Source organism: Cydia amplana, chromosome 11, assembly GCF_948474715.1.
Source record: "Cydia amplana chromosome 11, ilCydAmpl1.1, whole genome shotgun sequence".
NCBI classification, from domain to species: Eukaryota; Metazoa; Arthropoda; class Insecta; order Lepidoptera; family Tortricidae; genus Cydia; species Cydia amplana.
The window spans coordinates 7,749,739-7,764,616 of NC_086079.1; the positions used below are offsets into that span (position 1 = coordinate 7,749,739).

The 14,878-nt window shown below is 38.0% G+C and overlaps 1 protein-coding gene across 5 annotated transcripts in view; it reads left to right on the forward strand.

Annotated features, from left to right (window-relative positions):
• Nucleotides 1–12,990, forward strand: part of LOC134651939 (glycogen-binding subunit 76A) — a 60,522-nt gene extending 47,532 nt beyond the window's left edge. For 4 of the 5 annotated variants that reach the window (XM_063507065.1, XM_063507064.1, XM_063507063.1 and 1 more), the window contains exon 2: nucleotides 10,759–12,990. In XM_063507065.1, coding sequence (XP_063363135.1) covers nucleotides 10,765–12,375 — 1,611 coding nt within the window. In that variant the 5' untranslated portion in view covers nucleotides 10,759–10,764 and the 3' untranslated portion in view covers nucleotides 12,376–12,990. Of the gene's footprint in view, nucleotides 1–10,603; nucleotides 10,682–10,758 lie in introns of those variants that run through there. The other variant, XM_063507066.1, reaches the window with a different exon arrangement.
• Nucleotides 12,991–14,878: the final 1,888 nt, after the last annotated feature.

Here is a 14,878-nt window from a genome sequence, read left to right on the forward strand (position 1 = left end):
TAATCGAAACTGGTTCATTTGTCGGTTGTCCCACGTGACCGCGATATCGCTTCAATATCACATCTATGCAGTCTTACATGCCAATTCGGACGTACACTGTCATTATTTAGATATCATTTTGATATCAGTGTACGTTCGAATTGGCCTGTCTCGGTATGATATTATTGTCCTAGATCTTAAATACATTGTAACAATTATTATTAGGAAAGCACTAGATTTTCCTCACGTTTAATCAATTAAACATCGGTAACTAATTAATGTTTATCTTAACATAACCTATTATCAGTTTCTAATTAATTAAATAGCTGATTTGCTACACATTTTCCCGCCTTGAGTTGGTTTCGTAAAACACGTGTACAGCGAGCTGCGAAATTGATTCATAAAGTGGCAATGCACTTTTGCAATTGGGTGTATATGTAATTGTGTACCTAAACCTACAGACTTATATACATAACTAGCGACCCGCCCCGGCTTCGCACGGGTTAACAAATTATACGTAAACCTTCCTCTTAAATCACTGTACCTATTTAAAAAAACCGCATCAAAATCCGTTGCGTAGTTTTAAAGATCTAAGCATACATAGGGACAGACAGCGGGAAGCGACTTTGTTTTATACTATGCAGTGATATATACATACATACTTTGTTACGTGAATGCGTCTGGACGCTCAGGATGAGTGTCGGGGCTATTTCGAACCACAAAGTGAAAGTGAACCTCCTCAAATAGCTTCCTCGTCGATCACGCGCTCGCCCTTGCTCGCGTGTTGGTCAATATTTATTTTCATTGGATGACTCTCGAATTGAGGACTATTGACGTGTTTAACTTAATTTCTCGTGTTCATGTAACTTCTGACTAGGTTTACAATATTTAAGTACATACGCTCAGTAAAAGTCACAAACCTATTAAACGCTAAAGTTCTGTGGTAAAAGTTTAACGTGGATGGAAACAAATATTATCTCGATATTTTCAATTTATTTTTAGTTCAATACAAAAAAACAGATGGGTCAAGTTATTTGGTACAGGATGTTCGGTATGGCATCTCACGTGGCCTGTCATATGTCGCCAGATACATGGGCTGTCTATAGGTATATGTGAGCACATACATTATAATTATTATAAAACATAAATATTATCGTTATATTTTCGGTTTATCTTTAGTAGGTACAATACAAATAAACAAAGATATTCTTAACCAAGGGGTCAATTGAGCTAAATATTTGGTTCAGAATTGCCCGATATGGCATCTCACATGGCCTGCCATAAGCCGTCACATAGTTGGACTGTCTAATTAAATTATACATGTGAGCAGCATTGAGATATTGTTCCTGAGTTGTGGATGTTTTCTATATACCTATTGAATTATTCAGCTGTTTATTATATCGTCTAATATTCACAACACATTTAGCTTACTGTGTGATTAGGTCGATTTGTGTAAGATTACGTTTATCTACAAATATTATATTATTGTAGAATAATTTACATAGCCGTACCTTCTGGATAACAGTGGATTATTCGTTTGTTATTCTTTAGTAGAATTTCTGTTTGCATGTCCTAAGAACTGGGATTTGTACTTAAATTAAAGCATTACACGGGTCAAAAACTTTGTTATTATGATGAAAGTTTTAGAAACATACCCAAATCGGTTAACTTTCGTAATGTCCACAGAAGACGCTGGTTTTCCCGAACTTTTATGACCCATACGGGGTTTTTTTTCATCCCGTAGACAAGTTTTACCATTTAAATCGCGAAAATACTCACGACAAAACATAGACATCGGAATTGTCAAAATATAGGAAACAGCCAATATTTTATTACGCGATTTCGGGGTTAGTTTTATTGAATTCAAAGCAACAACAACACAAGAAGAGTTAAATAATGAAATACGCAGGAATAGTCAAAGTATATTCACAGATAGGATTAAGCATTTCCTATCTGAGCTAGGTCACTTGTTAAAGTATGATGAACTTGTGATACCTACGTGACATGTTATCATGCCATGATGGCAATTACGGATGCAATGCAAATCACAGTTGTGTAATAATTTAATCCACATATACATAATTATATTATCTACTTAGTTCCGCACAATAGTTATTTGTACAACAAGAGATCAAAGTTTGATATTTCTTCGAGTGCTTATTTTGAGTCCCGTGCAAGCGAAAGATTCTATACTATACTATACTATAATTTAGAATCTTGAGCGTAGTAAGGGACTCAAAAGCGCACGAGATGTAAAAACCTTTGATCTCGTGTAGTTCACAAAACTTTTCACCTCAGCAGTGAGAACATATTAGAGATCCCGAAAAATGTATTCCTTCTTCATCACTTACCTCTATTCACTCATGTTTTCTTAAGATATACCAACAATTAAATTTTCACCTCAGCATTTCGAACTTTGCTACTTAAAAACAGTGAGCAAAATCGCATTTTGCTCACTGAGTGAGCAGAATCGCATTTTGCTCATTTTGTTTCACTCAGTGAGCAAAGTACCCTTGTTCGAGCTGCTGAGGTGAAAATTAAGTTTTTGCTTTTTGTGCTCCGTATACGAAACAAGTAGTTTGCTTTTTTTGCAAGGGGACTACAAATAAACCCATTCAGTGCCGAAAACCCGACTATCGGGTATTTTATGATTTCGTTCCCAGGCCGGACGACCCGATAGTCGGGATCGTGGTATTCGTGGTACTACATATTTATATGACGAAATTTTTGTGGCCTGGTGCGGATGTCTTGTTTGGCTGGGTGGCAATGAATGTGTTAAGATTTAATCTCTAGATTCCGATTCATTCATTACATAAATACCATACACAATAATCATCATGTTTCATATTTGGGGTGTTCAAAACACTTTAAAATATTCCTTCATCCTCTATATGTGCGTGCGCTGTCATTGTATTAAGGCCAATATCCACACCTCTTACGTACCTATAGCTCCATACAGTACGACCGCTGCTTGCCCTCTACAGCGACCAATACATGTGATATTCCTTTTCATTCGAACCATTCATTCAATTGTTTAATTTTGTATATCGCCTTTAATCGACTCGTTTTATAACATCGTACAGTCGCACGGCTTCTGTTTTAGGTAGCTACATATCAAATATTTGTTTTTATCTAGCTGCTTATACTGGTAGTAATGTAGATTCATACACAGTAGCTAAGGATATGTAGATTGATATGATACATTTTTACAATGTCTGTGTCTAATATTTTGTTTTATAAACTTATATTATCTAGAGAAACTATTAAAAAAGTGGCAATTTTAGTGAGTGTGTGATATAATATCTCTATTAATAATCTGAAATATTTTAGTGGCGTGATCGCGGTGTGAGTCATTGTTTGTTCAGCGTGGAGAATGCAAGCGTTTTATTAAAATTACTAACATTAACATTTATTTAAGTATTAGCGAATTTCAATACAGTGCAAGGTTGTTGACATTGAGCCAGACAAATGTTCTGTTCTATGATAGTATAGAGTTCAAGATCGTCGTAAACTCGTTATGTTTGCTGTTTGCCAGACCAGAATTATCTTTAAAACTTTATTTTATTTTCTTAGCACAGACTTACGACAGCATTTCTCAGTGTTTAGTCTATACAAATACCTAGTATAAAGTTTTATCCTGTTTAATATAAGTAGTAGTAGTAAACTCTTATTGTATGTACAAACATACATATTAAAAAAACCGGCCAAGTGCGAGTCGGACTCGCGCACGGAGGGTTCCGCACCATCAACAAAAAATAGAGCAAACAAGCAAAAAAACGGTCACCCATCCAAGTACTGACCCCGCCCGACGTTGCTTAACTTCGGTCAAAAATCACGTTTGTTGTATGGGAGCCCCACTTAAATCTTTATTTTATTCTGTTTTTAGTATTTGTTGTTATAGCGGCAACAGAAATACATCATCTGTGAAAATTTCAACTGTCTAGCTATCACGGTTCGTGAGACAGACGGACGGACGGACGGACGGACGGACGGACGGACAGCGGAGTCTTTAGTAATAGGGTCCCGTTTTTACCCTTTGGGTACGGAACCCTAAAAATAACATGCAATTAGTAAGAAGAAGTAAATTAAATTAGAGGAAATTTTATAGTGGCACTACTTAGAGCGTGAAATGTGATATACACCTATAAGTATATTTTGCAAGCGCTTATGAGTACACTCGTACTACCTAAAACTAACGACATTACTAAATGGTTGGTTCGTTTAATAAAATGTGCTACTAGAACATTTACAAAAAATACAAATTCGCGCGTCAATACCCCTTAACCTGATCTCAAAATTTGCAAAACTCATTTTTCGGAAAAATATAAATACGTGTTGATGTTTTGATATTCGTAAAGTAAGGACGTTAAGCATGAAGAATTTTGCACATTGACCCCGCCTGTTCCTATCTCTATCGCACGCGCGTAATTAGATTGCTGTCCCTGCCCCGCTCATGATGCCGGCGGCGGTCAATAGTCAATACCAACGTGAGCAATATAATAATAGGCTACATGACTAATTTTCATTTATGGTATCGATCGATCGGGTTTGTTTTTTTTTTTATTAGGATCAATTGTTTATATGGGACCCATTGCATTAAAGTAACACAAAAGTCAGAAATTGTAGTCAAAGGCCGACAGTCGCACTACACTCGCGAAATGCCCTAAACAAAACGATAAGGGAACGTGATGTCAAGGTCTCTGGGAGCCCATCTTGTAGTATGGATAAAACAAGAAAATTGCGTTTTTTCGGTGAAATATTGCGTTTATGTATATACAAGTTGCTGTACAATCTTTTTTTGGATGAAATGTAAGGAATCGAATGGTACCCTTACTTTTATCGTTTTTGGAAGTTAAAAAAAAAAATAAATTTTGAAACTTTCAGGTCCTGTATTTTTGTAATTTTTCAATATTTTATTTTAATATCCACATTATTGTGATAAATTGCTCGTTTGCTATCTATTTTACTAGATTTTGTTATAAAATTCAACATGTGTCATCATCCCTATTAGCGTGCGATAGAGATGACAGGCTGGTAAATCTATGAAATTCTTCGCATAATAAAATAACTTTATTATTTTAAATTTAGAAGTCAGTTGTTTTGTTTAAACTATATGATTTATCTCTAGTCCTTGTCCGTAACTACTTAACTAAAGTCTATTTTTTTATTCGGTAGACTGAAATGACAGTTAATAGTATGAAATGACATTTCATGTTCATACAATTAGCTGTCATTTCAGTCTACCGAATAAAAAAATAGACTTTAGTCTTCCACACATGCCTATTATTGCAATACCTATTAACATTCGATACTCTATCTGCGAGTTCGATGACCGTTCTTATCGTGCTATTCATTGAGCTCCTTAAGTTACGATATGACTAAACAATACTAATGCCCGTGCAAATATCATCGTTATTCACATGGCGATACCTACCCAGTAAAAGCCCTAGAGGGTTCGGCAAACTTTTCCTAAGAGCCAACTGCAATATTAACGAGCAGCAACTGTTTTTTTTTTTCATTAAATAATCTCAAAGTCCCCAAACTTTTTTCGGTGAATTTTGTGCTTAGCTGTTGTAATTAGTCTTTAATTATTTCAACGTCCTACGGTAAATACTATTTGTTCTTTTGACTGATGTGATGATATCTAATCGTCTGGCTATATATGTTGACAATTAGGCACGTACACAGACAAGACATCCTCTAGACTGAGCATAGTAACGCTACCCCCTCTGCCACTATATACGGTAGTTTTACTCCATCTTCGAGTCAAGGTGTCAGAATCCCGTGCCGTGATTGGTCCGTGTCTTTGAACGGACCAATCACGGCACGGGATTCGCTCACCTCGTCCCCCCGCACCTCCGTATTTTTGGCAGCATTGGTTTCATGAAATAATTGCTCTAAACTCCGTCTAGAGGATTCCTAGTCTATGGGCATGTATTACAAACCTACAGTCATTTATTTTCTCCAAGGTGGAACGAATGTATTCTCAGTAAAAATACCACTTATTTAATACTTTCGCTTAGGACCTACGAGTACACTACCTAGTTGCCATGCAAAACAACATTGTATAAATAAATACAACAGTGTTTGAATGCTACAAGTAGGTATCATGAATTATTTATGGTCGTCACACATTTAATGCTTTTGTTTATTTTACTTTAAAACAAAAATGTGTTTTTATCAGCAATTTCTCATGTTCGTTACTATTCGTATATTGTTTTCATAGTAAGATATCTATTAGGTAGGTTTGTTATCATCATGATATTTAATCTATGTAGACAAAATGCAGTTGACTGCCAAATATTTACTGATTATATTAATCCGCAAACACACAGCTAAGAACTTAGCTAAAGGCAATTTGGCTATTATTTGCTCTTTCATAGGATATATTTTGCTTTGTTACTTGATTACCAGTCATTTGGCTTTTGAGCTTAAAACAATAAAATATGACACTTTATTATATGTAGACGTAAAACCTTGGCGACGCTTGTCCTTTCGTCAGTGCAATTATACATTCACTTCTTCTCTTATAAAAAGAAACCAGTACAATTCGTTCATGTTTACATCATATTAATAAGTACCTACATATTATCAGGTTGTATGTTAAGTTAAGGGGTTATCATAGCTTTGAATGGCTACTTTCACTTGTATAATCTGTCACCTTAAACGGCAGTAGTCCATGAAAGACGTTGTTGTTGTCGGTAGCATCATATGTCGCAATTGAACTACAGAACAACGTGATCAGTTTGTTTATAGTGTCGGCAGTGACTATAAGTACCTCTAGCTGAAAAAATCAGTTGTGGACTAAAATACAAATACTTAATATATCTGCAATGCCTCTAGGATTTCATTCTTTATTGCATATCTTGGTTCCACAAGAGGCGGCTTGCACCTAGCATTGGGACATTTTTTAACAGCTTTATTATGTAAGGTACTTTATATGTAAGTACCCTACGTATCAGCTTTATGCAATCATTTTATATGTACCTAAGGTTTGTAAAGTGTCACATTTTGAGCATCTTTATTGTTTACTCTTCTGTCTTCTACAGTGAACAAAATATCTAGCTCAATTCTTCATGATGTAGCCGTAATTTGGCTTCCTGAGTTGAGCTGGAGTTGGTCATCGTTTCAACCTAAATTATTCTCGAACGCTAAAAGCAATACGTGCAAGCTATCCGCTTTGAAATGTAATAAAACTGAACTAATCGTACGTCATTGCACAGACAATGACGTCAAGATTCATCGGGTATTTTCGGGCATTCCAGAGACATTCGTCAGGTCAACGTTGCAGTACTTGTCATAAATTAGACTACAAATTAAAAAAAAGAAAGCTTTGCTAAGCTATTATTGTTAAGTACATTTTAGATACTTATCAATAGCGTTGTGGTATCTTACCTCTTTAAACAGAACACTTTCAATTAAATGTCTCGCCCAGCGTTGATAAACGGCTTCTGTCTGCATCCAAGACCATCCTCTTGCCCCTCGGGTAATAATATATTGAAGATGCTCCTTTATTATTTATGTTCGATAACAAGTGGCGTTGTTCACTGCAGGCTCGGAGCGGTGACCGCGCTCTGATTGGATAATAGCCCAGCGTATGACTCGAGGCAGCATCACGGGACCGGCCCTGCCCTATTCATAGCATCTAGATCGTTTTGTGATCATCCCCGCTTAAAGTGACGTCGGTACGTTAGTTTGCTTTTGGCACCGATTCGTACTCGAGGTGACTAACGTGGTCGGTTTGAAACAAATTGACGCTCATGCACTTGTAACTTACATCAACGAGCCCCAATAAACAACGCGGGTAACCGCGCAGTTTTCATAACAATCATAAGACCGTGTTTGCGTGCACCCAACATGTGATATTGACGCCAATTTAATTTAGCTCGGTTAATTTAGTTCAATTTTGAAGAAGGCAACGATAAATTTATTTGACGTTGTAAAACGATAGACGTCATTACTTCACTAGTTGGTAATATACATATACTTACATACAAAAATGTACTTAAGTACATTCGACTCATGAAATGTCAGACTCATTAAAGTGAGAGTTCTTATTAGACCCTTGATTGTATTATTTTGTTTATTTTTATTTGCATAACAATTTGTTTGTTAATTATCTGTGTATTTAGTAATAGGTTTCTTTCCTTGCATTTGTAACACCTACTGACATAGGTATGTAAATTTATTAATTTCCGCTACCCAAAGGTTGTCTGGAAGAGATCGCTGTTTAGCGATAAGACCGCCTGTTGTTTACCTCTTATTGTGTTTCTGTTTTCTTTTTGAGGTGTGCAATAAAGGGTATTTGTATTGTATTGTATTGATTTCAAAGTGGAGTACCTACCCGCGCGAAATCGCCTTTTCATACAAACATAGTACCTACTCATTTTACTCTCTGGATATTAACATTATTGAAAATATTTTGATACGATTTGTTGTATATCAATCAACCACAGCGTCCACAGCTATGTCCCTACGTTTGATTTTTTTCGAATTGTGAAAAGACAAAAATGCAATTTCTTAGGTACCATGCTGATAGGTACTCGTAGGTACTAAAACTTGATGGAGTAACAGTTCTTCCTTAAGTCAAATAAAAAACACGTATATCTAGCCTAAAAATGTCTGACCTAGCAATGACTTTGTTTTCGCGATCTGTTTTTCACTTTATCTATTTGTTTATTATTACATAAGTCAGCTATTAATGGCGTGCTCCATAATACCACTGGATATTTGGAACAATATACCTATATCTAGTCCGCTACCTAGGTATATTGCAGTAGTGCTCGTGTAAAGTTAGGTCATGGCTGGACGACCTAGATGTGGAAGGTTCACCGACATGTCGACGTACGGCCTTCAGCCTAAATCTGCAGGGCGAGTACGCAAACCCTAAAGTGGTGACCTTAATATGTCCCCAATCCCAACATACAAGTTCGACCTAATTTGGAGACAACTGTCAATTGTTTTGATGTATTGTTTTGTTTTAATCTTTTCGTTTAACCTTTTCGCTGCCATTGACTTGATATAAAGTCAGTACATTTCGTGTCCCACATGCCACGACTTGATATGTTATACGGGTTGTTTACGTGCAATTTTAGACATGGTATTGATGACACTTTATTACTTAATTCAATAGTATAGTTTAAAGTGATCCCATTATTTAAATGTTTAGGAAAACTTTTGCCTTATGTACGTATGTGTCATTATGGAGGTGCAAGATAACTACTTAATTCGTTCCATGAAACAGAGAATAAGTCACAAATGCAGTCATCGTTCATAATAATGATGAAAGAAACTAATAGTAGAATGAAACAGAAAAGGACATTACATCAATTCCAATAAGCAGTAGGTAGATAATAGATAATAAAACCAATTTCTCTCCCAATGCGTCACTATGCCAATAAATAATTCGATAAAGTGCTCTTGCGAGTAAAGGGGCTCACTGATTAACAGTCCGCCGGACGATATCGGCCTGTCAGTTGTTCGGAACTGTCAACTTTTTGACAGGCTGATATCGTCCGGCGGACTGTTAATCAGTGGACCCCTTAAGAAAGAAATTAAATACCTATCTATAGGTATTTAAAATTGAGATACTGTCCACGTCCCGTGCCCACTTGTATTGAGATACGTGATCCGAGTCATGATTTAAAGTTCGTAACGGCTTATTTAATTATAGTGTAGAATGTTATTTTTGTTTTATACTTAAGTGCATGTCTTCATGACATGACTATCTTAATCACAGTGTATATTTGCTGTGCTCACGCGTTGTACAGAACTCTTCAGGCTGAATATAGCAAAACCGTGTAATTTCGTTATCTTATCGGGGTCGTTCACTCTTGACATTCAACTTTTGTGCCATGGTATTTACCTACGGCTGTTCTCACTATGATGATACTATTAATTTCGCAGTTTGTCATCTGGTAGAGATGTAAGTCAATGTCAGAGACGAAAAACAATTTGGTATCAATATCGGTGCACGCGTACCGTACCGACATTGATCTTAAATTAGTCTCACTAAGTTTTTGAATCTCTTGCACGCTGCATGCATTATGTGGCGCATAAAGACTTCAATCAAATTGGCATCATATTTTACAATACTGAATGTTAGTTCCATAAGTCCCATTCGAGTTGTAGTTATTCGATCTGTTTCTGATATGATACTGATCTGTCAGTGTCAAAAGTGACGTTTTTGGTTGAAGAAATGTCACTTTTGACACTGACACGTCAGTATCATATCGGAAACAGATCGAATAACTAAAACTCGAATCGGCCTGTTTGATTTTGTACAAGTTAGCCACATTTTCATTGAGGTTATGTGTGTCGTAGCACTAATCCGCTACGGTTGCGTAGGTTTAGCGTAGGCAGCCTACGCCCTCTGCTGAATAAATGGGTGATAGACTTGCAGCAGTATAGTAACTGTCGCGTATTTCCTGTCTTATCTGTCGGCGTTTATTTATGTTTTGGCACGGACACTCGCAATTGTATAAGTCTCTTGAGTTTGCAACGACACGACCGCACATCTGAATAAATAAGACTCCTGGATTAGTTTTGGTGTTACAAAAATATATTTCTACAGAAAGTATAAATAACATTTGAGTATTTACTAAATAATTCTCATGAAATGACCCAGTTCAAAGAAAAGTTACAAGATTTCATTTTAATTGTCACATTTATCTTTTACGTGTTACTGTTTCCGAAATGCAAAGTAAGCTCTCCACTGTAAAAAACAGTTTCAATTGTTCGTCGTCAGTGAACTAACTTTGTGTTGTTTGTTCATTTCAGAGTCAGATGAACGGTGAGCACGCCGGCTCGCAGTGCGGTCTGACGTCGCTGCTGCCGATGTCGTGCCGCGGGCGCGCCGCGGCGTTCGCGCGCGACTTGCACTCGCGTCTGCGCAACCTCGGCGCGCACGACACCGACGAAAACAGCTGGCTCGCCAAGGAGAACGGCGCGCCCCACCGCCTCCCCAACCCCGCCCAGCGCGACATCGACACATTCTACGACTTCGAGCTAGAATGCGAGAGCCCCTCCAGCCCCGTCGACGAGTTCGGCCCGCCCTTCAACGACCGCTCGCCCACCGACGACGAGCCCCCTTTCTACGATGTCGACGGTGAACCCGCGGAACAGACCAAATTGATGATGCCCGAAAAGAAAAAGAACGGATTCAAGTTCTCCACAGCTTTTTACACGGAAGGGTCTCCCGTGAAAGTACAGCCGGTCGCACGTGAAAATGGCACTGCCGATAAAAAACTGTTTTCTCCGATCACATTTGAGGGCTGCGCGCGACATAACAGTTACGATGAAATCGACTGCATTGCCAAGCCCTCCACATTGGAAACAGACAGACTGAGTCTTCCCACACTTAACAGTACGACCATAGACAGTGATTCGGAATTTGAATCAGCAAAAAGCGAACAGTCCGAAAGTGTCGATGATGTATTCTCGAATGAAAAACGACCAACAAACGATGTCTCGGCAGCCTTGGAAACTGTATCTCTTGCAGAAGTCGAGCCTATTGAAGAGGAAGTAGCAGTAGAACAAAATGAAGAAATTAAAGAAAATCACATCAATGTAGAAAAAAATGCAACATTAGAAATAGTGACCAGTGAAGTCCCCGATGATAAAGAATTATCCCCCGTACCAGAAATTGAGCCGTCACTTCTTAGCGTAGAAACAAATGATGAAGAGGAGCACGAAGACACAGATGACAGACCTCAGAGGGTTCGACGATGCTCGTCTCTTAAAACCGGTAAAACACCACCGGGAACACCGGGACGAAAGAAAATCGTGCGCTTCGCGGACGTTTTGGGTCTCGATTTAGCGGACGTCAAAACATTCATGGACGAGATTCCTGTCATTCCAAAGTCAGCGTACGATGACCTGACGGGATGCGACGTTGCGAGCTCGCCGCCCGCGCGGCCGCCGCCGCGGCTGGGCGCGCTCACGCTCGTCCCGCTCTTCGTGCTGCCGCGCGACGTCACCGACAAGCTAGAAATACAGAACGTGTGTCTGGAGAGTGCTCGGGTGTGTGACGGTGTCCACGTGACGATCTGCGGTTCGGTTCGCGTACGCAATCTGGACTTCAACAAGACAGTGCACGTTCGCTACACGATGAATAAATGGAAAACGTATACGGACCTGCAGGCTAATTACGTTCAAGGCTCGTGCGACGGGTTCTCGGACCGCTTTCAGTTCGTTCTATACGCGCCGTGCATATCGTCCGGGCAGCGCCTGGAGCTGGCCGTCCGCTTCCAATGCAAAGGGAAGCAGTTTTGGGACAACAACTGCGGAGCGAACTACTGCTTCGACTGCCTGGCGCTGGGCGCGCTGGCGCCTTCGTCTTCGCCGCAGAGCACGCCGCTGCACCCGCAGGTGGAGTGGCACCCGTCCTTCTACTGACGCCGCGGCGGCTGACGCCGGTGCCGGGCGACGGAGGCGACAGGGCCCGAGTCCGAGGAGCGCTCCTCACTAGTCACATTCCTGTGCCTGTTCCAACTGCGGTCAGTTCCTAGGCGGTACTCGGCGACGTCCTATATTATGGAGGCTTCGAGCTGTAAAGCGTTATTGTGATACATTTTAGCGTAGGTAGGTGTAGATATTAATGCGACGAGTGCGCGACTCGTACCGAGTGCCATTTGCAGTAACGACTTTTCGAGTTAATGTATATTTTATCGAATCCGTTTGTTTTGTACTTGTAACAGTATACTAGTGTCCACGGGGACAATAAATTGTAGGAGTAGGGAACTGGAGAGCGGTTCAGGGCAGGAGTGTCCTGTTCGAGAGATCATTGTGAATGCTATCATATTTTAATACGTTTATACAAACAATAAGCCTTATATATAGATCTACCTATGTCGAATTATGAGCCGAAGCGTCACGTAGTTAGAATGATTTTAATATTCACTCTTCTGTCGTCTTATTGAACTGTAGGTATTCGGTAAAACTGTTTATTAAGATTATATCTGTGGTGACATAATAATCTCACCCTTGTTAGATCGTTGTAATGTTTCTATTGTGGTCAATGTGGCGAAGACCGTCTATCAGGTAAAACCGTCTACAACCCCTTTCGTCGCTTCTAACTCTTGCACTTGTAGACATACTCCACTTACAGAAGGTCGGTAAGCAGAAATAGCGAAGCTCTTCCTTTCTGACTGTATCTGAGCGAAGTACGTATACAAATACGAGAGTTATTGGCCTATGACGGCCTTCCAAACCATAATTTGTATATGCCGGTCTTACCCACAATGACTTAATATTATTAGCGTAATGAATATGTCTGAGTACTAGGTAAGTCACGTATTACTACGATCATGAAGCAATTTCTAGGTAACTATGAGGATTATGTGAACTGTTTTATACTTATTTACATTGATGTTATGAACTGGATATTTTATATTTTTGTATAGCCACGCCGACATGACATATTTTCCTATAAAGAACTGATATTAGTCGTTGATTCGGTTTTGAGATTTTAACCAACGAATGTTATAGGAGTACTAAATTAAATTATTATTATTTGTAAGCAATATCATACTATTTATTAGACCTTTCTTTATGTGTATATGTACCTGAATTCTTTTATATGTGGCCATATGAATTTAACTAAATCTACAATAATAAAATGCCATCTAATGAATTATTATTATTTGACACTTGTTTTATTAATAACTATCAACATAATAAATGAATGTGCATAATATCTTTATTTTGATGTTTATTTAAATCCCGATTTTTAATCACGTTAAAGAAGGGAATATTATGCAAAACTCTGCGCAGGGGTCGCCACTAGCATAAACAGTAAACAAACCTTGATGCTTCAATGTCTTATTTATTCGTAACAAATAATCTGTGAAAACATCGTACCTCCGTATAAGTTTCTCTATGTTTTACAATATGTGCTAGTGCTGCTCTCTGGCGGCAGAACATTGCAATAATATCCCAGCATTTCTGTAAATGAAACGACGTAATTTGATTATAAATGTAATAAGTACATGTCATTTGCTCAGAAATAATAAAACATTATTTCTAACTGTCGTCATCTATAAATGACACTAGTATTAGAACTGTACAAGTAACTATGTTTAACTTAATTGTTTAGCTTAAAGGTAAAACGTTACTTAATTCCAACTTATTTACGTACAAATATGTACGCATTATTACAACTACTAAGCCAACTTATTATATTTACACGAAGGCAAAAAATATATCACAATGCTTGGATGATAGTGAAATACAAAACATTACTATTAACTTATTATAACGATTCTAAAATAAATAAGTTCATCCAATTATTTCTATAAGTAGGTACCTAACAAAATAATGGGTAGAGTTTTAAAGCAAAAGAGTAGGTAGGCACTTAAAGTCAATAAGGCGCTAATTCCATAAGGATTCGTTTAGAAATCGACCTTATTAACTGCAGACATTGCGGTATCTATTGCTTGGAAACGTCATATTTAGTGACGTATTGAATTAATTATACGGCTTATCGGGATCAAGACCTCTCTTAGAAACGGCCACTTATTTTTATACAAAACATAATATAAATAAAAGATATTGTTTGTTTTGATGCTTAATGTAGGTATTTGCTCGTATGATTACGATTTTAGTCTTCTTATCAAATTATTATTTTTAAGTGAAAGTGATAACGTGAGTAGTTTTAATTGCTAAATATTAATATTACCATCCAACGTATATAGGAATCATGTATATTGCAATGGCCGAGCTTGCCAGGCAAAGCACTGGGCCCCATTATCAAATGTACCTAACCCTAGAAAGTAGATTAAGTTTGCAACACATAATACCTACTTCAATAATTAATAAATATTATGTCTACTATGTCTAGTGAAAATACTCAAGAATTTTTCAGGTATAAAATAAATTCTAAATTTGTTCTACTTGTGTA